The sequence below is a fragment of the Carassius auratus genome, chromosome 17, assembly GCF_003368295.1.
Source record: "Carassius auratus strain Wakin chromosome 17, ASM336829v1, whole genome shotgun sequence".
NCBI classification, from domain to species: Eukaryota; Metazoa; Chordata; class Actinopteri; order Cypriniformes; family Cyprinidae; genus Carassius; species Carassius auratus.
In genome coordinates this window covers 23,427,672-23,455,445 of record NC_039259.1, presented here as the reverse complement: position 1 = coordinate 23,455,445, position 27,774 = coordinate 23,427,672, and the positions used below count along the sequence as shown (strand labels likewise).

Here is a 27,774-nt window from a genome sequence, read left to right as displayed (position 1 = left end):
CACAGCCAAAATCTAATGGCATAATATCCATCCATTCTCAGAACGGAGCCGAGACCAGCTGGTGTATGAACACACACACACACACACACACACACACACACACAAGCAAATGTACATGTTAGATGACTTATGTCTTGGGTGTATGATAAATCTGGAAGCCTGCAGACATATTAGAAACAGAAATATGGAGAAGTGCTACTAAGGCCAATGAAACCTTTTCATTTTCAAATAATCAGGGTTGTCTTAGTGTTCTTTGTGATTTGGGTCTTACATGGGTTGGAGGTGGAGGAAAGATGGTTTCGGCTGGAATCAATGGCGTAGAGGAACCCGGCTGGCTGCACAGACCACTCTCAATATTCACACCAGGCTGGACCTGCAAACACAACACAAATCCATGTGAATAAAAACAGCATATGGAACAAAAGCTATGCAGAGTGCAGAAGGAAAGTGACATTTTTCAATGTTTAATGCAAGTTTGCAAAGTCTTATTTTTATGTTCCAGAAGAAAGTGAAATATGGTAGTGACAAAATATGACTGACAAAATCTAATTATATTCAAAGAAAACATATTTGGGATTTTTGGACTAATGACATTTCACTGTGGGCGAAGCTATGCAGCTTGATGCAACAAACATACGCTGCCTTTCTACAATTTGTGCTTGGTGTGACCGAATAAAATAATATATATATGTTTTTTTTTAAAGAAGTCTCTTATGTTCACCAAGGTTATGTTTATTTGATGGAAAAAGTAAAAAAGAAAAACTTGAAAATTTATGCTGCTTAATATTTTAGTGGAAACTGTGAACAATTGCAATGATTCTTTGATGAATGCAATGTTTAATAGAACAGCATTTATTTGAAAGGAAATCTTGCCTGTATTTGGAGCCGTGGGGTCCGTTTCTTCGGTTTTGACTGGACCTCCAGCAAAATGGTGTTGGGTTTCCGAATAGCAGGAGCAGGTTTGGGTTCAGGAACAGCGATGGGAGGGAAGGAGGTAATTACGGTTGCTGGTTTGTCACTAATGATGACCCGTGAAGGTACCGGGGCCTGGCTGTCCACTCTGGGCTTACCTAGAGAGACACATGGAGAAGTGGTTAATAATCTGGATTGGAACCGAAAGGTTATAGGTTCTATAGCAAACCACATTTGTGTTGTATAATGAACTGTGTTTCAGAAAGTAATGACATGTGAAATTGAATTTGCATTGCTTGAAGCGGTCTTGTACATTACAGTTTTGTGTTTTGAAAAGACTGAACTATAGTAGAGAACTCCCATTTGAACTGCCTGTTCACACAACAAACAATAACTACAAAAAGGACAATAATGATGATAATATTAGTGTCCACACCAACACACAATACCGGTCTGTTTATTAGAAGTTTGCACTGCATTTTTATCATCTGCGGCTTTAAAATAAATTTAAGTCAAAGTTTTTTATTGCTCTTCTAATAGAAAAAATACACTTTTTAAAAGTGATTCCAAAAATATCAATATTCTATGTTCTTATCATTATAGCTGATAAAAATTGATTTTGGATAATTGTAATAAAAAAAGTCATGGACTGCAGCTTTAAGTTAAATAAAATAAACAGATTTTTCTTTGTAAAAAAATTAAATTAAATTATTATAATTTACCTAAATTATAATTAGGCTTACCTACAAAGACACATGTGGTTGATCTGAGATTGTAAACAATGAGTTATAGATTCTCTTAAAACATGCATTTCCCTTGCTTTATGAAATGTATTTCAGAAAGCACCAACATTAAATCTGCATTGCCTCAAGAGCTCTTGTGCATTACCATTTTGTGCTTTGGATGAAATGGTCTACTAAATGATGGCTTATTTACTTACCTACACACTAAAAAAAAGGGAAAAAAAGTCATCTTTTTATTCAGGCATTGGGAATACGTAAACATGTCTGCAGGGTGAAACATTACGAGAACAACTAGAGGCAACGTTAAACAAAAACTCCATCCCCCTCTTTTCCACAGGATGCGTGAGTGCACTAGGAATACACAGAACACACGTCTGCCAAACCCCTAAAGTCTGCACATCCATCCACATGTTGGAGCACAGATAACATCAACACGCTGTTTACAGGCTAAGGCACAACGAAACCCCAATACTCACGCAAGAGGCATATTAAAGACAGACGCACTCCTGCAGATGGAGCCCACATGCACACACACCTACTCATTCATTGCTCTATCCCTCAACACACTGCAGAGCGATTGCAAAGGACATCCACAGTACTTTAAAGTGCCGTGTCAGCCCAAAACACATTTGCACACATCTGGCCGAGTGAGAAGCCAACATGATTGGCATCTGTTCTGCAAAGGGACCGCGAGAGAAACGGGTTCAGCCAGAGTGCGTTAGCGTGGGTTTGTGTCATCCTCATTTGCAGGAAGGCAGGTTATAGATGCACATGCCCCATTACATAGAGACGTGAGTCTGGCTTCGGCACATTAACGGCGAACGAGGAGGCTGGCATTAGCATAAATCTGCTGCGAGCGCCGCAATCTGTTTTTCCCATCCTTCCATGCAAAGCAGGGGAAGCATAAGCTTAACGATTTCCATAATTTGGCTGAAGGGCAACCAAACAGTGGCTCAGGAGCAAGAAGCACTGACTCATCTGGAATGCACAAATACTTCTGATAGCAAACACGTGGGTTCTGCTGAAGGAAACCTTGAAAGGAGGCGTTTGTATTCAAGAACCTCAAGAGAGAGTGCGCTCTGAAATGCGAAACTAGATCGGACTGATTAGCACAGTGATGGACAATAAGAGATGCAATTATGGGCTATTCGCAAACCAGAGAAGCCGCAAGGCATGCAAGGAAACAAAGACCCGAATGAAGGGACAGAATTCACAGCCCCCAAAATGCTTGGGAATATGTCCAAGAACTTGTAAATCACTGATTTTACTGGACCCGAGGACACTGCAGCGGGAGACCTGGGAAAGAAGATGGGGAGAGCAATGATGAGATGATTAAAACGAAATAAACACACAAAAAAATGTGCGCACACGCCCCGCTTCTGCAACCACATGCAATTTAAGGCAACAAATGAAGTCACGTCTTCACCACTGGGGATACCACCAGAGCAATTTCGTCTACAATCAATAAAGTATAGGAATTCACCTCAGAGACAGCAAGCTGTGGTGAGCATGAGCCATAAAAGCATCTCGGCCATGCAAGAGCAGCAATCAGTGTGTGTATTACAAGGATTCCTTTTTTATCAATAATACATTTGGGGAAGAACAGAAAAAAGGCAGTTCATTATACAGAGTCGTGCAGAATTAATTCAGAACTGAAATGAGAATTAATTGCAATTCAAATCTGAATGCAAGGACGAGGAATTAACATTAACTATTAGACAGACGGACGGATGGACAGATAGACAGATGAAAAGAGGTCGATATAATGACAGATAGAATGATAGCTAGATAGAACAATGGATGGGTGGACTGATGAATGGAAGGATAGAATGATGATGGATGGATGGATGGACGGACAGACATACAATGGATAAACAGATGGATAGATAGATAAAACAACCCTGTTATTATTTAAAGAAAAGAAAAGAATCATAAAAGCTCCTGATTTTGACTGAAAATGGGAATGCAGCTGTGAACTGTATAAACTCTGACTTCTCTTGATCACTGCTGTTGATTCGACTGCCACTTTCTACTCTCGGAGTGCAGAACTTGCTAAGCAGATTTGTGGAGAGCTCGCCTGCTGTCGTTCGCGTGTAACTGAGACTCGGGGGGCCTTCTGTGGATGAGCCGCACCGAACATCTGCAGCAGATGAAAGGCTCTCTCACCATTCCCATGGGGTGCTCCGCAATTCCCACTGCCGCCCCCAGAGAGTCACGGAAGAGAGGGAAATTAGGCCAGCTCTAATCTACAGCCCTCCAGAGACCCAGTCTGAGCCTTGGTGAGTCAATCCAATCCAGGCTGGGCCGGTCTGGGCTCTCTCCTTCACAGATACAAATACAGAAGTGGCTGGGAAGTTTTTAATGAGAGTCTGGAACTTTCAGCTTGGGTTTCATTCACACATTCGGTGTGATGGGAAATAGGACAGCCACGAGGATGACACTGGTGGACGATTAAGATGCCTTGGGAATCGCCTCGACTGGTAAAAGATGTGGGGTATTAAAGCAGTTATCAGGAGATCCTTCACTTTCGTTAGATGAAAGTTAGACGGGCCTGATATTGACATGATTTTGGGAATGAGAAGGAGATGCTCTGAAGTGTAGAATAATGTGTTCAACTTACTTAGCACTTTAAATTTAGACCAAAAAAAAAAAAAAAAAAACATCCCTGCTGAGAAGACCAAATTAAACCGGCATCGCTCAATAATAAGGATGGTCAGATGGTCAGTGTGAAAGTTTTTAGCCAGTCAAATTTTAATGATATGATTATGCATGTGTGGTTTACATCCTACAAACAAAAATGTGTTTTTTTCTGATGTTCTGAGAATTATTATTACTGTTATTATAATGATTAAACATTTTGGGAATTATTTTGATTTCAGCTTATGTAAATATGTCGAGAAAATGCTACAAGAAAAAACAAGAAAAGCTTGGAAGAAAACAATGCTTAATTCTAAATACTACCCTTTTTTTAAACTAATAAAAAAATAAAATCCTTCTCATATAAAAGTTGAGTCGTATTAAAACGTTTTTTCATAAAGGTTCTTCACAGTAAGTCATCTTAAGAAAATCTGTTAATTATAAACATGTAAGCACGTTTTGCAAAAGTAGCAAAAACTTCTCAGCTTTAAATGCCGCTGTGCAGTAGATTCTGCTATTCTTTAATACTGAGATCAAGTTTTTAGAACTATATTTGTATTTTTATCTTTATAGTTATTGTCCTTTGTGTGAACAGGCTTTAAGGGCCCAACTTCTCATCACAGGAATAATTCTGCAATAGTTGCCTATTTCAGACATCAGTGTTATGTAAAAAAAAAAAAAGAGCTTATGTTTAATTCCAACTTTTTAGCTACATTAGCACTGTAGTTGCAGTTATTCCTTACGAAATTCGGATAATGCATCTAGCAGTGAAAGGAACTTCAATGTAACCATGAAGGGAGTTCAGTGTCTACGACGGCGATCAGGGCCACTGCATTGCAGATGTGATTAGCAAGTCTTTGTTCACTCTAGCATGGCTCAGATCAGAGGTCAGTCCAGCATACGGGCGACCGCCCACAAAAAGCCCACCTGCCATTTCAAACATTACTAGGCCATTTTCCGCCAGTTAGTTTCATTCTCATGACCCTGAGCCACAATTCTGGAAACATTTGAATACTGTAAACAGCTTTAGCGGAGCAAAGGTGCTTTGTCATTGCCATTTTTTGTGCAATACCTTTAATAACCTCTGCAGTCCATTGCAGAAACTAACAACAGCAATTCAGCTGTTACCAAACTAATGGATCGTTTCGGCGCCAGGAGGTCGTAATCCTCAAAAGAAGGGGGGTGGGGGATAAAAGAAACTAATCAACTCATAATATGAACGCTTTCAAAATGTTTTCAATTGGCTATTTGCAATTACTGCCCCAAAAAGAGCACTCGTAAAGCATGACGGTGTTTTCATACATATGGCTGTTCAGGCTAATAAACAGAATTAGCTCCAACCGCACAAGGTCGGACCTGAGACGAAGCTAGCAGTGATTGGAAGCAGGAAAATGAGAGCGTAATAGAAAGGCATTAATGTCCCTGACAGTGAAGTGATTAAACGAGAGCGGCATAGGAAGGCTTTTTAATGAGTGGAGAGGCAGCCGTAATTAAGAGCTAAACTCACACCCCTGAAATGTGTCCAATTAAGTCCATTCTTTAATGCTCCTGTGTGTTTGGAGCCAGCCGGAGGAGAGACTTCACTTTATGACTGCAGCATGTGGAGGCTGTCGCAACTATTCACGCCGCATCGGACGCCTTTGTTTCAGAATGGTCAGAGGTTTAAGGGACACCGGACAGCAAACACTGCATTATGGGTGCTGTGTATATTTGTTGCAATCAAAAGACAGGAATGCTTCTCAAATCCTAGTGACGTGTGCAGCTATATGGTCTTTATTCATCATAAAAAAATCCTGATGCAGATTCGGTCTCAAATCACTTAACTCAAAGTTACAAACACGACAAAACTCCCATTATAATAAAAAACGTTGTCTTAATGGACCACGAGTTGCACGATTAATTGAAATAAAACCAAAATTGCAATACGGCTTAGTGCGTTTATCAAAGGACAAAGGCTGTGATTTAATGAAATAAATAATATGAGCTTTGACACAACATGCACACAACATGCACCATGTTCCCAAACGTGTAATGAGCTCAGCTTACTAAACAAAAGAGAGGTTTTAAGGGCTTCCTGTGTTTATTTGTCAAAATAAATGCTCAAAGATTTAACATTTGAAATAAAGAAATTTAGACAACCGTAAATGTTAGAATTGAAATGTAAAATAAAATATTATTGGCTTTTTTGTTCTTAAATAAGTTAATATTTTACTTAATAATAATAATAATAACAACAATAATAATAGTTTTTATTATTTGTAGTTGTAGTTGTAGTAGCCATATTGATATATAATCACAACATTTTGGCCAAATTGTGTGGTTTTACAAACACAGCAAACCAGCATTTTAATTCACAATTATAATTTTTCTCCGGAAAAAAATGTAGTTAGATCCCCCCTTTCCTAAATCACACAGGCATAGCAGTGAATGGTTTCTGTGCATACTAATGGTGGCTTACCTAAAGGTATGGCCATAGGAATGAGGTAACCTCGCACTGGAGAACCAGCCTGCTGCGGTTGGTCAGGATCACTGGGGCTGAACAGGAAATGGGGCTCAGAGACTGAAGACTGCTGCGCAGGAACAACGTCCACAAACTGGCTAGTTTGGGTTTTAGATGACTTCATCTTCACCCCTATATAAGAGAATGAAAAGGGAGTGACATTCAAGAACTTGGACAGAAAAGGCAAAATTAGGGGTTCTTTTTCAAGACTATTTTGGAAGCTACAGGGCAGTATGGCCAACCAAGTGTCTCTATTAAAAAATAAAGCCATATAATGTAACAAAACGTAAAAGAGAATTGAAGAATGGCCATTTCTACTTGAAGACCTTCACCTTACCTTTGACAGTCTCTACTACTTTTGGTCGTTGCGGTTTGGATTTCAGTGTGGGGGAGTTGAATCGAAGGTAAGGGCTTTTTTTAAGTGTTCGTCGATGGCCATCATAAAGGGCTTTTCCATACAGCCTCGCCAGATACTCCTGATCATCCTGAGATTTTGGCACAACTGGCTGAGCCTGAACGAATAATATACACTAGATCAGCAAACTGTCTAACAATTTTTATAATAGCAAACATTGCCTTTCATACTGTGAGACTCTTATTTGCATAGTAAACATGGTACTTTATACTATGAAACAGTAAATTCATATCTACTGTACAGTAAACATGGTGAACTACAGTAAAACACGTTGGTTAACCAAAGCAACATTCATTTGAAAAAAATGCCAGTAAAAACATTGCAAAATTGTATTACAATTTAAAAACTGCATTCTTTTTCGTCTATATTTTTACATTTGTATTATTCCTGTAATGCAAAGCTGAATTTTCAGCAGGTTTCACTCATATTTTTTGAAACCAAGATTCAGGATTATTTTATTTTATTTGTTGATTTTATTTTATCTGAATAGAAAGTTCAAAGGAACAGCATTTATTTGAAATAGTAATATTTATCTTTGGTAAACTATGATTATGCTATAATCATGCACTTATATATATATGGTGAATATAATATACTCATACTATAATACATTAATTTCTATGGTAAATATGGCACATTATACTTCTATACACCGAAATGTATATGCATAAAAAACAAAGACTCATGTCTACAGCAATAATGACACAATATACTAAATATATAACGACCGAAATACGGATCATTATGTGTTTAAAAAGTAGAAAATGATAACACTGCTTATGTCAAATGAGACATCGCCATTTGGACTTCATTTTAAACTCATGGCAACCCCAGAACATCTCCAGCATTATAACACTCAGCCTTTTGTAACTGTGTGCTCTGTTGTCTGGATTGACTGCACGTTTACCGATAGCAGCAATTAAATGCCTGAACGGCCTCCACACATAGCAACCTTCAGATAACCACTGGATGTGTTGCTAGGTTAAGAATCGAAGACACAGACACCGGGCAACGTGGACGGCCATTAACAGGACCAGGCTTGTGCCAAACAAAGATAAGACAGGCCCGCGTCTCGTCCTCACGCTCTTTATTTTTAGCAAATTAGTGTCGGGTCAACATATGGGTGCTCAAAGCGGCTCATTTAGAGAAAATGCCACTGAGACACAAAGAAGTATTGAGCTACAGTGTTTACATCCAGATGGGGCATTTTGGGAGTGTTGTGAGCTTGTCAGGTCACGGTGCTAAGTAAACAGCACGTACAGGAATAAACACTGCAAACAAACAGGTTAGCAGATCCTACAGTTCATTATCAGTTTCAATAGAACAGACAGATGATCTGGACCACAGCCAAAGAGCCAATTATAAAGCTCTAGTGTCATATAATCATAATCATCCAAACGTAAAGGAACCTTCATACAATAAGCCTGGCTTTTCAAACCTTTAATGCCAGGAACCCAAAAACATGCTGATTTCACAGAATCATATATTTCTATCCTATTATTTTTCATATTGCTATCAGCAAATACTGGATGAGGCTGACTGTTGTAAAACTGAAAGGCATTCAATAATTCAGAATTAGGTTTAATAAGAAAGTGATTTTGAGAATCTGGTTTATTTCTGATATTTTTGGGTTGGCTGATAGAAGTAGTTTCGAATGGCTGGTTATAATGTTAATAATTATCTGTCTGTCTATCTGCCTGTCAAACACCCACACACACAGTATATTTCTAATAAGTGTATCTTTTTTCTATCTATTATTAGAGATATGTATAAACCAAAAGAAAATTTTCATTTTTTTCTAATTAATATTGTTCCTAAATTTTTTCTAACTTTCCATAAACACCTTAAAACCCTCATGAGCAATATTTTTTAAAGATGCATTGTCGAGTTAAAACATAAAAATATCTCGAGACCCTGCCATGTTTTCTATCTAGCCTATACTAATGTGTGGTGTCTACCCTTTTTAAAAGCAAAAACAGGTTCTGTTTGAACGTCCCTCTTCGAATTTGACCGAGATGAGGTATCCTATTTCAAAGCCTCCTATCTGGAAGAGTCAGGAATATGGTGTCTAGGTAGGCAACTCATTAGGTATCGTAACGGATCATCAGAGGAGTCTGGTTACTGTGAACACATTTGGAACTACGTTAGATAACACTGACAGAATCCCGCTCACCGACTCTCGCTTCCCTTCAGGTCTGGTTCTGACAGACGGAGCGGGTTGTTTGCCGTGTGCCAGTGTGTTTTCTGCTTGTGCTCTAATTGAGCCTCTCAAAGAGGTTTTCTTGTCTGCCGCAGAGGTTTCACCTCCCCCTCTTCCTCTTCCTCTTCCTCCCCCTCTCGGACCAGCCACACGTCCGCTCCTGCTCCCCTGGCCCTGCTGCACCACTTTAGAGACTGCAGCATCGCTCCTCTCCACAAACCTCTCACAGCTCTCCCTCGCCAGCTCGTCCTGCCAAGACAAAGAGAGAGAGAGAGAGAGACAGACGACCTTGTGGTCACAAACACTTGAATGTGTGCTCAATGGATTGTGCACTGTAATATAAACAAACAGACATAAACAAAAAAGCAGACATTTCTGATGTTCTGATGTTTTATTGTGGTGAGTTTTTGTCCGTTTTATTGTCTGCCAGGTAAATAATCATAAACGTGATTACTTGGAAAAGCAATTGCAGACCACCAAGTGCCAAGCATTATAAAAGGCAAAAAGCACTAATGATTATTCAAATATTTTCTCTTTTAAACCAGTATTTTGGAGAACAAAGAACAGTGACAGATTGTGCAGAAACACCAGATTGCATTTGAAGGCAGAAAAAGAGACTAAATCTTTCGGTTCAACTCACCTGAATGTCCTTGCTGAGTGTATTGATCCAGGCATTCACTGTCTTCTTTATCCTCAGCTCTTCACGGACATCTCTACAGGACGAGACATATGACAAGTCGTCAACGTCTTCAAAGACATGACAGAAAAAACGATTCATCTATAAACTTGAGCAACAGAGCTACTTTTGCTGATGGGAAACCTTGTTGTGTTGCTCCAGGCACGGTTAGTCATTCTAGTGCTGTATGTGGTTAAGGATCAGGGTCAATTTTGAGCTACTTTAGAGATGAATTTACCTCGAGCTGTAAATTTCGTTTAGTATTTGGAAGGGAATCTTCAATCATGAATTGCTGAATAAAGCCAAGCTAAATAAAGAGAATTTAAATGGATTTAATGTGTGCAGTGCATGAAATGGAGACTTACATTGATTTATTTTTTTAAGAAATTAATACTTTTATTTAAAAGGGTGAATTAATATGATCAAAAGTGACAGGTAAAATAATGTTTTTACTGTATTATTTAATCCAATAAATTGAGAATTGGTAAAAGAAGAGACTTCTTTCAAAAACATTAAACCTGAACTTTTGAATGTTAATGTCAATATTAGGGCTGTACAATATGTATTATTATTGAAGGCAATGTGCTATATTAATTTATGCAGTTTTTATGATCAAAAATGTATGATTGGTTTTAAGAGATCAATACCGGATCTATTAGACCTTACTGTACATTTTCCAATTCATGCATTGAACTTACGACAAAACGTATTTAGTTTAAATAAAAAAAGAAAAATGTTTATTTGTTCCAGTAACTTGTAAAACTATAGGGTATTTATATCTGCAAAAATTCATCCTGGATTAAGTTCAATTCTTTCAGAGATAAATGTATTTTAAAGCATGAACAAAATGCGTGCATCCAATCTTCAACTGTAAAATTACAGTTAGATTAATCTTCTAAATTAACTGAACGGATTGGAAACCAGATTTGCGATGCAGTACATAATTTGGCATAAAAAGGTCATAAATAAACACAGTTTGCACTTCTGTGAGCATAGTTTTTTATTATTTTCATATTCTGAATGCCTGAGATCCCCAGTCCCAACGAGGGAAGACATCTGCAGGCAGAGCTCATCTAAATGTGGCATACTGCGTTTAAAGACGCAACAGTCTTCCAGCGTTTCTCCGCTGCACACATTATGCTAATGTCCTGCTGTCTATTGGCCTGTTAGCCCATCTCCGCATCACTTATTGCACTGTATAAATCATAGAGATGAGGAGACGAGTGACAATCCCAGCATGCCGTCCAACTGCTGCTTTGAACCGCCAACAGCCCATGTATCTAATGCTTGCTTCCCTTTTCCTCTTTTTATCTCTGAATTTCTGCTCAGAGGGTTTATAAGAGCTGAAAAAGGAAGTGTGTGCTTATGTGGGTTTGTGTTTAAGGGCACACCAGAGTTCATGCTATGCCAAAAAAAAAAAAATGGTGCAAATCCATTGAAGGGATGTCATTAGAACCTAAAGGAAAAAATGCAAGGGTTTCTGAAGGTGACGCTCATGAAGCCAAGAGATGGGGGAATGGGGGACAACTAAGGATGTGCAACATAACATATTTCCCTAAAATGCCACACTCATGGTGGGATGCTAAAAAAAAACAGCGTGGCGTGATGCCAAAGACAGTCATCTAAATGTGTCTGGCAACAACAACACTTATTTAAATGGGAAGAATTGTAACTTTTCAGATAGGATTTAGCTGAGCTGCTGAAGTATAGAACGCTGTCAGGATGTCAGCATTAATGCACTGAAGCTTATGAATAAACCAATAAAACAAATACAAATAAAATAATAACTATTATTAAATACAAATAAACACATACTAATTAAATACATAATAATTAGAAAAACATCATTATAATTGCGGTTATTATTATTACTATATATTAAATAGATAATATGAAAATATTTTTTTAAATAATTACTAAAAAAGGTAAAGTTACTATAAAAACTAGAAAAGGATATTTAAAAAACAAAATTCAAACTATTTAAAAAATATGTACAATTAATTATCTAGAATAACATATATCTACACATAATATCTATAATATATATATAATATCTATATATTAATATTATTTTCATTTAAAATGTAAAAATCTATCACACATACAATTAAATGAAAAATTAATTCAATAATAAGAACATACATAAAATAATAATAATAATAATAATAATAATAATATTGAAAAAGCATAACAATAATTATTATTAACTTATTTTTATTAAAACATATATTATAATATTTAAATATTTGTAAAATAATAAGGAAAATAGAAAAAAATATAATTAAATATTATAAAAAATATTATCATCATCATCATTATTATTATTAATAACAACTGCTAATGTAGTCATATTGTCTAATTGACTAGTCATTTAATGGATGATCCATCCCTACCACTGATCAATGAAAACTGAAACTGTCATTGCTTTTCCCATAACATCAAAACCTACTCTTTTCGATCCGATGTGCAATTAGGAAGAGAGTTTGGATTGTGGGTTGATGGATATTACACACAATGCAGCATAAAGGGAGGCCTCCCAATGGAGCCAGAGGCGAGAGCCTGGTAGAGATGCTGATGAGAGAAAGTGTCAGAGTCTGGGCTGAGACCTACAACATCTGGCCATGGAATAAAAAAAAACACAAAGAGAATAAAGCTCATCTGATCCTTACCCAACATCCAATGGACCCTGTCCACAAACACACACACACAAAGTTAGCCACAGAAAAACAGAGGACACAAGGACACACACAGCTGCCCGCAGAATCTCACAAGCCGCTCTCGACACAAACAGCCTCTCAGATGAAGGCCCTGGCTGCCCATAAAAGCCCTGTCACAGCGCGATGCCTCCCGTGTGTCTGCCGAGCGTCTGCCGTGTGATGGATTCACCTAATCAGATGATGCTTGAAGACACTTGTGATTCCAAATGGAGCACAATTGATTTGAGCGCCGAGAATGACCTTCAATTAACCTCTTTTGACTACCCGCCATTTACTTCACCGTTCTTCAAATGAGCCCCTTTAAACTCCTTATTATCAAATAATTTTGGGCTTCTCGGGAGGGGAAAAAAGTGGAAAATGAGCCGTAAAGACTATTTAACACCTTGCTTTATTCACATTCCCTCTGCAAAAAAAAAAAAAACTGAGAAATTCATGAGAGATCTGGAGAGAACAAAGTGAAACATGTAAAAACTCTTGGAGGATATAGAAAGAGAGAAAAGAAGCCTCAATCAATGCTGATGGACAAATATCAGAAGAGTCCGTCTATCTATCTATCTATCTATCTATCTATCTATCTATCTGTCTGTCTGTCTGTCTGTCTGTCTGTCTGTCTGTCTGTCTGTCTGTCTGTCTGTCTGTCTGTCTGTCTGTCTATAAAAAGTAAATTTTTAGTTGTGTTACACAATATGACAGATGATTAGTAATTAAATATGCAACAAAAAAAAAACTATGAAAATGTATCATTTATCTTCATTAGGAAAAAATAAAACTATAAAGCAATTTTTAATCAGGTACCAAGTACAAATTTGTTTGCATGTGTAGGCTTTTTCGTTCTGGTGAGCATGAGGGTGAGAGAAAATAATGACTGAATTTTGATTTTCAGAATTTTGGATGGACTTTTTTATTTATGTATTTTTTTTTTTTTAAGAAATTAATATTTTTATTCAGGAAAGACAGATTAATTTTAATTTCTTCTTCTTCAAAAAAAAAAAAAAAAACTTCGATGCTACGATTTACGTAGCAGCAAAATGTAAATCATAATAACATCACAATATTACAGCATTTACTGTATTTTTAAATCAAATAAAATCAAACTTGATGAGTATAAGAGACTTCTTTCAAAAATATTTAAAGATTTTACAGAAATGTTTGCATGTGCAGTAAATTTGCACATTCTTAGCACAGATGACGCACTGGCAACACAAACACATAAAACCACTGGTAATATACTGCTAAAGTACAGTAAGATCCATAACGAATAAAAACAGAAGCGAACTGATTTCAAAGCAAAATACTCAACACAATATCAGGAGCGTCACAGTCTAGAAATCAGTGACTTCAGCAGACATCAAACCCAAACACTTGGTCCCCGATGAACGATAAAAGCACATAATCTCTGAGGTTAATAATGGATGTAATTCCCAGGGTAATTACCAGAAGCATCGAGTGCTCTTTGAGGAGCAGTTGACACAACTAACAATTACATAAGTCGATAATAAGACCGTCTTTCCACTTGAAAGTTATGATGTAAGATGATACAGGTCGAACTCCAAGCCTCAGCCACTGACGGAAAGAAGCCATAACTAATATGAGCGGAGACGGCAGGAAACATCAAGAAAGTCAGTTCGAAGCGGCGAGAGGAGTCATAAATCTCACTACTGACTCCGAAAGCCAAAGTCTCTGCCATCTGTTGAATTATGCAACAGCCTTCATGAGATTTCCAGTACATGGGATAATTACAATTACAAAGTCATTGAAACTCAAACTGAGAAAATATTGCCTTTACCCAAGTGTGAGGTGTAACTTTTTCGGAGGGGGGCCGCGGTGTTTAATAAAGGAGAATAAAAAGAGAACCGAAAGTTTCACGTTTGCAAATGCCCTCATTAATATTTCACCGCGATGGATGGCGGGAATAAAATCGAACTTCAGACTCGTTTTGCAGTGTCACTTCCTCAAATGAAAGAATCCATCAAGCCCTGTGCATGAAGCACGACGTGAAGCGCTCTCTCGCTGCGGCGCGGGCTAAACCGGTGAACGGAGGAGAGCAGAACAGCATCTGGCACCTCAATCCCTGCGACCTTTCAGCAGAGGAAAAGATCAAAGCCATTAGAGCAGGGAGAGGCAGCCGCATCAATCAGCACGCTTGTGTTTTCATGCACACGCCGGGCTGATTGCGCCTGCCATTTTGGAGACAATTAACATTGAGGCTGACATTTTGGTTGAGGAGTTGGGATACTGAGACGGGTTTGAGAGGTGTCGGAGGGGACAAAAAAGCAGCTGTGGTGAAGCTTTCAGCTTAAAACTAAAGCACAGTGTCAACAAAACAAACAGGACAAAATCATTTCAAGTAAATACAGAACATATGACAATCGTTGTTATATATTTAATATTTAAAACGATATTTAATTACTGATTAGATCTATGATACTATTGATATGTAAAGTAAGATGATATTTATCAGCCATATCAAATGATATCAATATATGTAAAATATGTCAGCTAAAAACGATGAAATGAACAAAAGCGCTAGCTTTCCCCTCTCAGTTCTAAAATATAATCATCATCATCATCATTGTCAAAAACAACAAAAATCATTCCCATCATTATTATTAGCAAATGAGACACAAACATGCTAAAAATAATTTATTATTATTTTAAGTGTTTATTATCAGCAATAGCAACAATTACAAACAATGTTATTATTATAATTAGCACATACTAAAATGTATTTTTGTTGTTGCTGTTATTATTATTTTTTATTTTATTACAGATTGTATTTTTACAAAACAAAGTTGTTATTAGCAAATTGCAAAAATGAAACAATAATAAATTATTATTATAATTAGATTTTAGATTTTTTTTATCTAATCAAATTTGTTATTATTATTATTAGCAAATTAGATATCAAAAAATTGATGAAAGTGTTGTTACTGAAGATGCTGACCATAACAGCAATAATAATAATAATAATAATAATAATAATAATAATCACCATAATAATAATAATAATAATATATGTTATGGTCATCATCAATAAAACCACTTATTGATGTTGTTATTAATATCATCATCATCATCATCATCAAATAATAAATAATAAAAACAACAACAATAAGAATACATAAATAAATAAATAATAATAAATATTATCTATTTAAAAAGAAACCCTGTGTTACGCTTCGCTGCCGGAAGGAAACGCAGGAGACGCTTTTAATGAACAAACACGGGGGAAAATCCACAACAGGAACGAGGAACGACACACAAACATAACTTGGTAGACCCGACAGAGACAGACTGCACAGACTAGGACTGAAATACTGGAGCAAATGAAGATAATGACACACACCTGGACCAAATTACACAATCAAACACGGGGGAAGACACAGATTCCATGGGCGTGACACCTTGTGCTTCAAAAACTCTTTTTCAATTTGGAAATCAGGTTTTGTTCGTGTCAGCTTGAATGCTGCTGTGGTTAAAGCAACAGGAGTCACAAATTCAACATTCTACTAAATCTGTCATGCTGACAATTTAATTTGTAATTATCAAATTTAGAAATAAATTAGAAAAATAGGTAAAACTGAAGCATTTTCACTAGTGGCCTCAGACATTTGTAGCCCAGCATGTATCAGTCGACCACTAATTACAATACTGTAAAATATTTGGGTATCAAACGGCTCCCTGTGATCTTTCCAGCACTGACGTTGCTCTGAGCCTGAGGTAAGAGCGAGAACACTGCTGTTCTTTCTGCTCTCACAGCCTCCGCATCATTATAACAGACAGCAGTCCTGGGGCGGCCTTCTCCATTTCAGTTTTTAAACTGCTGCTTTAGCACTCTGCCGCTGCCACGTCTCTATCTCTCTGTATCTCTGGAAATGTGCATGATGTGGGCAGCGGCTATGGCTCGTGGTGTATCACAAGCCATTAGCTGCTCTGTGCCTGGGGGATCTGGGGTAATGTCACATTGAGAGCAGGCAGAATGGGAAGATTGAGTCTGACCTCCTGCTAGAAAGCGTTACTGCTCTCTGAGAGACTCTATCCCAGCAAAAACATCCGTCTAACAACCGCTTCGCCTGGCTCTGAGCGTTACCCGCTTTAAAAGCTACAAACAAAAGTGAACTCCTAACTCACAGTGACATAATCTCCCTGTGAAGAGTCTGTACCGACGACACCATGCTGTGACCGAGGTGCAGGTCTGACTTCACCCACCTGAATACGAAAGTGTCATACCTCAACTCATTCCAGAATGTGTTTGTTTTTTATCAGTGAAACACAAAAGAAGGCAATTTCTGAAGAGTCTTTACACAAGCTTTATCCATACCAAGAATTCTGTCATCATTTACTCTCAACCTGATGTCGACCAGGAAAAATGTGCTGCATACATATAGATATTTATAGTTTTATATATTCTTAATGAAAATGTTCATTAAAATGACGTTTTCATAGTGTTTTTTTTTTATCTTTGCTTTTTTCATATCTAATTACTAATCACCTATCACATTGTTACAGAACTAAACATGTTATTGTTTACAGACAGACAGACAGACAGACAGATAGATAGATAATGTTCTGTGAAAGATTTGCATAAATATTCTTCAAAAAATAAATTAAAATAAAAATTGTAGTTGAACTATTCCATTAATTGTATTATGACTAGGACTGATTGACAACAAGTCACACACTCATCTCAAAGAAAAATGGGTGATGGAAAGATGTATTTGAACTGCGAATCACTTGCCCAAAGATGAATAAACTTCATAAGTTAATAACTGTGATAATCTTTGTAGAATAGCGAGCATTTGAATTTGATTAAAACCCACGTGGCTTGCCTTTTTGTTAGAAACTTTAATATAATGTTCTGTGTGGGGTTTAATGTGATGGCAGATCTGTTAACCTCAGGTGGTAGCGTGCCCTGCTCTCAGAGGTGATGTTACAGGGGGAATATATTGAGATGGAGCATCGCTTTGGCAGTATCGGGGTAGAGGCCTCCTCTGACAGATGCCAATCACGGTGATGGTTCCGTTTGGCTTCGCCCTTTCCTGCCTGGAGTGTGCTCTGAGGCCAGCTGTCAATCAAAATCGCATACCGGTTCACCGCCTCAGCATGGCCAAACTTTCAGAAGCATGAAAACATGCAGAAGTTAACCAGCAGCACTCTCAGAGGCACAGGGAAATTTGCTACAGCACTACACTTTACGACTAGCAATTTCTTGTGCTGGATTTTCCCCCGATATCAACACTCATAGGAAAAGAAGTCGAAAAGAAAAGAAAAAAGACAACCCTTTACAGAAAAAGCACTGTGGCAGTACTAGCTTTCAGTGATCGCTGTATTCTTATACAAAAAAATGACCAATACGATCAAGGTAGTGTCCATACTGTACAATACTCTGCTACTTTTGTGTACGAGGACATCTCATACCTGTTTTTCGACAGTGCCTCTAACTGCGTGTGAAGCACCTCTCCGTCTGTGGCTCTCAGAATGGTTTCCAGGTTTTCTTCCAGAACCTTCTTGCTCTGCCTGACCTGCCTCAGGACCAGTCCTGCATCCTCAAACATGGATGTGGGCGGCTGGATGCTCTTCAGAATGCTGGGTCTGTTTAAAGGAGCAGCCCTGATGGTAATTGCATCAGCTGGCTCTGGGGGCTGTGAGAGAGGAGGAAAGATTTAAAGATATTTGATGCATTTAAATGACTGTGTATTTTTTGAGGGGAAAAACAAACTGTCTTTGTAAGGGAATAAATATGATAAATATGTTTAATGGAATGCTGCTATGAGCCATTAGGGTGAGTGCTGTTGTTTTTTTTTTCCAAAGGTGTTCAGAAGTATTTTCAGGGCTCAATGATCAGGATTTATTTTTTTATTTTTTTTGCTGACAAGCCAGTAGTTCAGATTTTTATTTGCTTTGCCAACACTTTCATCTGTCTCACTCCAAAACAGATTTTATTCTTATTAAATAGCTGACTGGTGATATTTATTATTAGAATAACAGAATAAATATTATTCCAATATATATTTTTAAATGTCTCTGCATTTATTTGATCAAAAAACTGTACAGTACATTAAAAACTGAAATATTGTGAAATATTATTACAATTTAAAATAACTGTTTTCTAAATTAATCTATTATAAAAAGTGATTTATTCTTCTGATGCAAAGCAGAGTTTTTAGTGTCACATGATCCTTTAAAAATCATTCTAATATGCTGATTTGCAGCACAAGAAACATTTCCCATATACTCCTTTACATTTTTGTTGAAACTTTTAAGAATAGAAGTCAAAAGAACTGCATTTATTTCAAATATAAATATTTCGTAACATCTTTACTGTCACTTTTGATTAAATCAATGCACCCCTGCTGAATGAAAGTGTTAATTCCTTTAGAAAACTAGAAATGTGCTAGTTCAAGATCAAATACAGGTGACCGCTGCACTAGCCCGGTGTGAATCTCGCCCGAACTGCTGCATCTTTCCCTGTAGTATACGTGTCACGTTCCTTCTCGAAAGTGGGCAGCCGAGGGTCCTTGGCTGTCTCTCCCTCTCATCCTCTCCTGAATATAAATCTGTCTGAGAGCTCCATAAATCCATTACATGGGCCGGCAGATGCTGCTCTGGCAGGCTCGCCTTGACGAGGGACTCTCTAACCTCAACCCTGTGCTCCTGTCAAACATTCAGCCACATCGGAGGCGCCAGAATACTATTAATCAGGAGCTTCGATAGATTTTCTTACAGCAGTACTTTCTGTTCTTATGATATACTGAGTGTTATTAAGCAAAAGAGGGCATGGGGGCACATCCACAAGATGTTTACGAGATCATCTGCCAATAGTATGGTAGAGTGAAAAGCATTTAGAACGTCTCCAGCACATTGTATAATCACCCAAAAATCAGTTTCCCCCTAACCACATGACTCACATGGGCATCACTCCACTTAATATTTGTCAGATAAAAAAACATCATTACCTTACGATCAAATCCACATAACTTGAATATCCTGAAATTGATGTCTGTTAAAAATAACATGCACAATACACGGCAGTATTTACGTGAGGCACGGTCCAGGGAGTACACATTATCTGGAAAGCCAATATTACCGGATGTTGTGACTACATCATCGTCGCCTTCCGAGAAGGAGAAAATAGCTTCATGACTGCTTTTATCATGCTGTCTGTGCGTATAAATTTGTTCTAAAGACAGACGGATGGATGGACAAACAGATACATAAAAGTATAGTGTGGTAATTTCTACAGTTCAACATTTTGAACACATAGAATTTGAAAAAAAAATCATTGGATGCAATTATTGACTGACAAAAAAAAAGAGAAACAATCCATACAAAACGAATCCCGCAAAATTTGCTGTGGCTGCATTTGGGAGGGGTGCCGCACATTTATTCTGTAGCCCAGGTGTAAACGAGTGATAACACTGATTTATCGGAGCGGTCTCTGAATAACAGCAGGGCTGAAATTGCAGGATACAAAGGGTACAATTGTGTCATTCTGTTGTTGTGGATAGAAACTGCACAGAGGAGAAGGCTCGTAAACCTGGAACTGCAGAGGATGGGGTTGCCATGGGAACCTACCACGGAGACGGGGGTTGTGGAAGGAGGCGGGGCCGTGGCGGAGGGGGCGAGATGGCTGCTCCTGCTGTTCTGGGTCCACTTGGCATTCTGCACAGGAAACGCATCAGCAGTCTGGAAGGACAAGGACGGAGATGCAGAGTCTTAGCTGCAAGCTACAAAATGAAGTTTGGACTTCACATATATACAAAGAATACAGGTCAGCGAGTAATAATTTGTACCAGAGGAAAATATTTTAGTACCTGCACAACACTTTTGTATTCATAAAATGGCCTAAAAATGATGGAATATTGCAGTGTGAGTGACATTACATAAAAACTGGATAGACGGCAAGAATAGTGACTTGGCTGTTTCAGTTTGCGTGAGAGAGAGATACACAGACAACGCTTCTCTGACAGCAGCCAAAGAGCATTCAAATCCTGCATCCTCAATTATATGCTAATGTGTCATTTGCTGTATGTTACATTATTCTGGGCTGATGGAATTTTTTAGTCGCAAAAGACGTGCCTGGAAACTCAATGGCTTATTGGGAGAGCGAGGGTGACAGTAATGGATGGAAACAGGCAGGGGCACATTTGGTAAGAACGGAGAGGCGCTGTAATTTATTAGTGTGGGTGGCAAAGGGAAGAAACAATTGGAAAAATTGGTGTCTGGTCAATGAGACACGAATGTCTGGTTTCCGTGTCTCGGCTTGATTTCATCAATGGTTCCTCTCCAATTAGATTAACTCAATGCAGAGCTCAACCCTTCGACTGGCATCAGGGCACTTTAAATGACCAGAAACCTGCTGATCAATGTCAAGAGTGGGACAGGACGGGTATGATTGTGTATGCAGATATATACACACACACACACACACACACACACACACACACACACACAACACAATATATATATACAAGTGTGTGACAGTAAAAAATTGCCCGTTGGTAGAGATTTTGCTATACCATTTATACCAGTAGACAGTCTATATTTTACAAAAATGACTATTTTGAGCCTTGATTTTTATTTATTATTGTGAAGCTGCACAAATCTTATTGTGTGGTTTGCGTCTAGTGCACTGGAAATGAAAAAAAAAAATCAAACAATCACATCATAAAGTACCTTCATTTGAAAAGTATTTAATGCAATTTAATACACAAACTTCTTTGATGTATAAACCATTTCTATACACACACATACTGTAAACTTTAGACAGACAGATTGATAGATAGACAGATAAGATATATCACAAAGGCTGATTCCAAAATTTAGATGTGCAAAGCCACTTTTTAGTCATCGATCTGTTTGAGAATATTGACAAATTAGTAGAAGACAGCAATTCAAGTTTTAATTGGGTTGGCCAATCCCACTGCAGAGATCTATTCTAGTAACTAAACCTAAAGCAGGACTATCAGAGTGTGAAAGTTAGCATTGATTTCTGAAGCTCTCACCTGCAGTAGACTCCTCATCTCATTTTTAAGCCGCCCCAGATCCTGCAGCATCTCATTGGCTCTCTGCACAGCCGAGCTGGAAGGCGCCACACATGTGTGTTCTGCCTGGTTCTCCTGTTCCTTTGGTGGTTTCATGAAAGCTGGCTCTTCTGGTTGTACACTTCCAGGAAAAGCAACAGATGTTTTAGGTGGCGTCTGGCTTTTCCTGAAACAATAAAGACAGCGATAGATCAAATTCATTTATAAAGCCTATCATTTTTCAGCAATTATCTTAATTATTATAATAATTATCTTATAAATCATTTATTTAATTGTTCTTATTAATTAATAAACAAATTAGTTTTCCATGCGTTTCATTAATGAGGTCACATTGCTTTGTGTAAATAATTTGTTACCAATATTGTTACATAAATTGTCACTTATAAATCAATGCAACAATTAATGATTTTTTTTCAAACCAAGTTTAATTTGGCCTGTTTCAAAAGAGGCTGATGTTAAAGCCAATAATACAATTAACTAATATAAAATTAAACAACACAAATTTGCTGAGAATTAAAGATGCTCAATATTAGAGTTAATGTTTAACACAATTTTGAATCTTTTTATTACAAAAAAAAAAAAGTGTAAAATCATGCATTCTAGCATAGCGTGCAAGAACATTCAGTAAATGTAAGTTAGAGAAATTCTGCACAAAATGAATTTTTTTTTTTTTTTTTTTTTTAGGTGTGTAAGGTGTATTTCCTTTACAGTTTACAAAATGTTTACTTAAACTAATTTCAAACAGGCTTGGAAAGTTCCCTAAATATTAAAAAAACAAACAAACTAATTGTGCATTATCTATTGACCATCAGTATATTTGGGAACTGACACAAGGTAACAATTAAATACCAGGTGATTACCTCAAAATTCAACAGATTTTTCAGGATTCAGTGTACTTAAACTGCATTGTGCATTACCATATGGAGTTCAGCTAAAGGACACTGAGGTCGTCTACCAGTGATGCGCACCCTATTCATCCGAGGAGGATGAGCACGCACCCTGAAACGCTGCCGGAGGACGTCCGTTAATGTGCCCTCTGCGTGCACTCCCCGCTGTCTGTCTGAACAGCTCAGTGTTTACACCACATTTCACATGAGCAGCATCAGGCGTAAAACCCGATCAGCTCAGACTGAAGCAGAAATATGTATTTATACTGGCACGTCAGTATGCTGTAATGAAGGGGCCTGAGGGTCCTCAGCTGAAGGGGTTTATCGGGTTCCAGCCAAGGGCTTTTAGTCTGGACTGTTTTCAGAGTGTTGGGTTGCCAGCTCATCTAACGTTACTGTGAAGGCCATTTCTCCAACACTGCAGAGCTTGTCTAATGTTGCGGCAATTAATCACCCAGAGACGGGCTCAGTATGCCAAGATCATGCGAACCAATTTAAAATGATACAAAAGACACTTTTTAGGCAGATCGCACTTACTTTCCTTGACATGCTGGGAGCAAAAGAGGTTATTTAAACAGGATGTTAAAATCTGTTCACTGAGACTGCTGCAGGTTTGCAAATCTTATGAAGTGAATCACCAAAACAAGTCATATTTCACCTCAGAATGAAAGGGAAAATACATAAAACAAAGTTTTGCATAAATAAAATGTCTGTATTTATGATCAGTAAGATTTTTTGGAGTGTGTGTGTGCCATTATTTTTAAGTTTTGCACACATTCTCTCTCTCTCTCTCTCTCTCTCTCTCTCTCTCTCTCTCTCTCTATATATATATATATATATATATATATTCACACACACATACATAAATACAGAATCTATACATATAATTATATACATATAATTATATACATATAATTATATACATATAATTATTTAAAAAATTTTTATTATTATTATTTTATTGTTTATATGTAAATTTTACATAAATAGTATGTTTTAATAAAAAAAATATTTATTTATTTTCAAATGAGAATTTGTGGGGGAAATGTGCTTAAATGCAATGCAAAAAAATTCTAATTGTCCTAAAAATATAATTTGATTCTTTTCATTTTTTTCACCTGGACATGCCCTTGACAATTCTTGAGATTCAGCCCATGAAATTCTTCCCGTCTTTAGAGGCATGATCCGAGTTGGTCTGAGAGATAAATGTCGTCCTGTGGGTTAATGTGGGTTTCGTGTTTCTCTGATTGCTTTTTCCCACAGGTTGGCTCTTACCTCCTTGGACAGGCTTTTTTTTTTTTTTAAAGACCCATGTTCTCTTTTAAAGTCAGAGAGAGAAAGGAAACCTGTCATGTGAGAATGCACACAGAGGAAAATAAAGTGCTGAGCTTGATTACTTTATTTAGAGAGAGAAGCTGGTGGCACAACAAAGAGGAGAAGGAAAGTCAAACAAGGAAGAGATGGCAAGGAATCACAAGGCGTGAAAAAAAAAGAGAATGGACGAGTAGGAAACTGGAACAAGGGAGAAAATGAAATGAGATACAGAGACAAAGAGATAGAGAGGGAGGGACAGAAACTGCTCCCAGAGCTGCGTTCAAAACAAAGGTCAGAGCTGAAAGATAGACAGCTTCCAGTCTCAAGAGCCAGGCACATGGTGTACAAAGAGTGCCATCCAACGCATGCCTTCCCATCTGATATTTCTGAGGCTCTGCAGCATGAAACAGTTAACAAACCTCTATGCACTCGCTCTCAGCAACACTCCGATGTGCACAGAAACGTATCTATTTACTCCACTTCACACACAGAGAGCCATTCATTCTGCCTGTGCACAAAGAACAGAAGGCAGAAGACTGTCAGGCAATTATGCATCGCAGGCACTGAGAGCGCGCGTGTTAAAGGAAACTGTGCAGGATAGCAAGTTCAGTATTCCCCTGTACAATATAAACAGGTATATGACATTTAAAAAGAATATGAAACATTTGTGGTGCTTTTAACTTGCACAACCTGATAATGCTTAGAATGCTTAGAACAAACCTCTATTCGTAAGTAGCAAATCTAATATGATGCATTAATGGTACCTCGGTATGGAGAGCGATCCAAACTTAATGCAACATGCTTAAAAGGTGGCACAGAACTGCTACTGAAGTGGCATTTAGGAGTCTTTACACACACTATATAATGCTGCTCAGAGGTGGCATGAACGCATTTACACAGCAATTATAGATGTCTACTGGAAAGTAAACTAGGGGTTGAAGTGGGTCAGAGAAGGCATAATTTAATCTGGCTTTCATACAGCATTACGTCTTTAAACAGAATTCTGAGCGGCCTTAACTCAGCTGTGTTAACGTACTGAATGAGGGACCAGAGCCATATCAAGAGACCACTAATAGGCACTATTATAGGCATTATAAGCAACCCCCTATGAACAACACATCGTATCTTAACAACCACCCATATTACCCTAGCATATTACAACACAGTAATGCACTGGAAAACATCCATAACACCTTACATTGTGGTGATGAGTTATGCAACACTCACAGATTAAATGTTAAAACCTAGTTTTATTACTGGTAGCTAGTATTATTTTTCTCCACCCATAAACAGAAGAAAGGCAACTGTTTTAAATAGGCTTATTAAAACTTATTATTGTTATTATATTATATTATTACAAATAAAAACGTAAAATCTGACTGAAAAATAATTTAAAATAAATAAATAAATTTAAAGAAATTAAATGAAAGAAAACTAATATAAATGAAAACATAAAAACAACGACAGAAAAAACAACCATGTAAACAAAACCAGGTCAGTCTACAATAATATATATATAAAAAAGCTGGATTTCAGCTATTGATAAAAACATCTTGCTCATTCTGATTTGACAGACGATGCTTCCAAACATCACAGGTCTCATAAATTGCCCTTAAGTGACAGATACGATACAGACGAAACATGCGAAATCTCTCAGGGTTACCCATCTGATGTTGAAAAGCCCACGTTAACCCGAGACAGTGCTGTGTTTGATCCATTGCTTGGCAACAGATGCACAACAGGCAGATGCATTAGACATCCGTCTCATCAGAGCAGCCTTTCTGTCCCCAGGTTTCATTTGCTGCCAGGAAGCCAGGAAAGGAAACAGGTGCTTTTTTTGCCTTTTATGGGCTTTGCAATAAATAAACATGAAGGCGAGAGCAGTGCTGCATGGGGCGGCAGTTGTCCTGATGTATTCCACACAGCACGCTTCCCTCAATCAGCCTTAAGATCCCACAAAAGGAGCTAATCCATTTGAAGAGGGAGATGTTGGGCTTTTTGATCTCGCTCAAACTGATTAGGTTGTAGATATGGAAAGGCAAGGAAGGAGAACGCCCTGCTAGAGGTCACGCGATGCTAATGTCTCCTTCAATGAAGATAAGAGTGTGGCGTTTAAAGAGCATCCATGTTTGTGTGTACATTGATATGAATCTTTTAAAAAATGAGCAAGGATGTCCCTATGATGTGCTGCCAGACGGAATATAGATTTTTTTTTTTTTTACTCCATCACAGTCATTTGAAAGGTTGTTTGCTTGCCAATATGAAAACATAATCAATAGGTAACACCTGTCAGATTGTCGGGAATCATAGTTACACATTCCGAGTATTTCCCAACTTGAATATCGACTTTCTGTAAGCTGAAAGGGAAGTAGAGCGTCTTATCAATGTGTGCCACATTTGGGTTTATCATCTAGATCTAGACATCACCTGAGGTTTAACTCGACGAGACGCCAAACCTCAAGCTTGTGAGGACTATAGAGAGAACGATTTATTATCCAAAAGATGGAAAGCTTCGTAGCAAAAAATAGAACAAGGAATGAAAAAGAAGATGTGCTTTCCTCATCCGACCAATCAGAGCGCTCCATGTCGGGCTTCATTTGTCTGTCACAGCAGATCTAGAGCAAGAACGAAAGGGGAAAAACCTCTTTCTGAGTAGGTTAAAGCAGAAGGTGAAGGAAGTGCGAGGTTTCCCACTGTTCTTACCTCAATTCCTCAGGAAAAGCAAGAGTGGGCTGCAGTAATGTGGCAGGAGGAAGCCACAAGAGCTTCAAATGTGCGGTCTGGTGAAGAGATATTATTTGTGAGCGGAAGAGTGAAATGTCAGGGGCAGGTGGGTTATTCACTGCGGCGTGGTGCACCTCACACAGAGCGGGGCAGACCGGGGTAACAAAAAAATTATAATCAGCAGGGTTTCCGACTACTCAGTATATTATTTATAAAGTTTCAATGACAGACATAATCATTATTTAACAAAATAATCAATTAATCAATCTTAGCAAAATCAATTAATATTCAAAAAAAATACAGGCGTTGTGTTAAAAATGTTTAACTTACTAAAAAACAACATTTATAATGTACAAAATTTACATTCTGCAAAAATATTAGTAGTTTGAACTAGGATGAGTAGTGAGAATTCCAAAGCCTCTAGAAGAGAAAGACTACATCGAATTCCATACATATGACTGTACATGAGACTAATGCTGGATTTGAACTGTGTACTAGCATACTACTCTTTACCATATTTTTATATGCAAGAAATAGTAAAAGTTCCAAATTCAGACTACATACACTAGCCTACATACTAAAAAAATGCATACTACCATACTACTCATACTTCTTGCAGCAAGCAGTTATGTACGGCAAATTGTGTTCCGCATTCTAATATTTGTATGGATGTCAAATGTTTGTAATATTGTATCCAACAATACAATGTGCTCAAATGGAACACTATTTCCAACAGATTAGAAGCAATATCAACTGATTTCAATATAAAAATTAGATCAATTATTTGACTATTTAAAGTTTAACCCAAACTGGGTTACCACCAACATGTCAAATGAGGTCATGTGTAAACAGCAAAGCATAATACGGTTTAAAAACTGCTGCATACTGAATTAGCAGTATACTGTACACTTTATATTGCATACAATACAGTTGGTGCACTTCAGAACTAAGCTTGTGCATTTGTCTCTGATTAACATAAAGCTGTTATAGAAACACAAACACGCA

The 27,774-nt window shown here is 37.6% G+C and overlaps 1 protein-coding gene across 5 annotated transcripts in view; it reads right to left on the bottom strand.

The window, feature by feature from the left end:
- kiaa0586 (KIAA0586 ortholog) overlaps nucleotides 1-27,774 on the bottom strand; it is a 103,945-nt gene that overhangs the window by 41,881 nt on the left and 34,290 nt on the right. For all 5 annotated transcript variants that reach the window (XM_026286470.1, XM_026286471.1, XM_026286473.1 and 2 more), the window contains exons 11-19: nucleotides 21,806-22,010; nucleotides 20,376-20,486; nucleotides 18,219-18,442; nucleotides 10,048-10,120; nucleotides 9,381-9,656; nucleotides 7,130-7,304; nucleotides 6,751-6,924; nucleotides 874-1,070; nucleotides 272-373 (exon numbers count right to left, since the gene is read on the bottom strand). In XM_026286470.1, coding sequence (XP_026142255.1) covers nucleotides 272-373; nucleotides 874-1,070; nucleotides 6,751-6,924; nucleotides 7,130-7,304; nucleotides 9,381-9,656; nucleotides 10,048-10,120; nucleotides 18,219-18,442; nucleotides 20,376-20,486; nucleotides 21,806-22,010 — 1,537 coding nt within the window. The remainder of the gene's footprint in view (nucleotides 1-271; nucleotides 374-873; nucleotides 1,071-6,750; nucleotides 6,925-7,129; nucleotides 7,305-9,380; nucleotides 9,657-10,047; nucleotides 10,121-18,218; nucleotides 18,443-20,375; nucleotides 20,487-21,805; nucleotides 22,011-27,774) is intronic.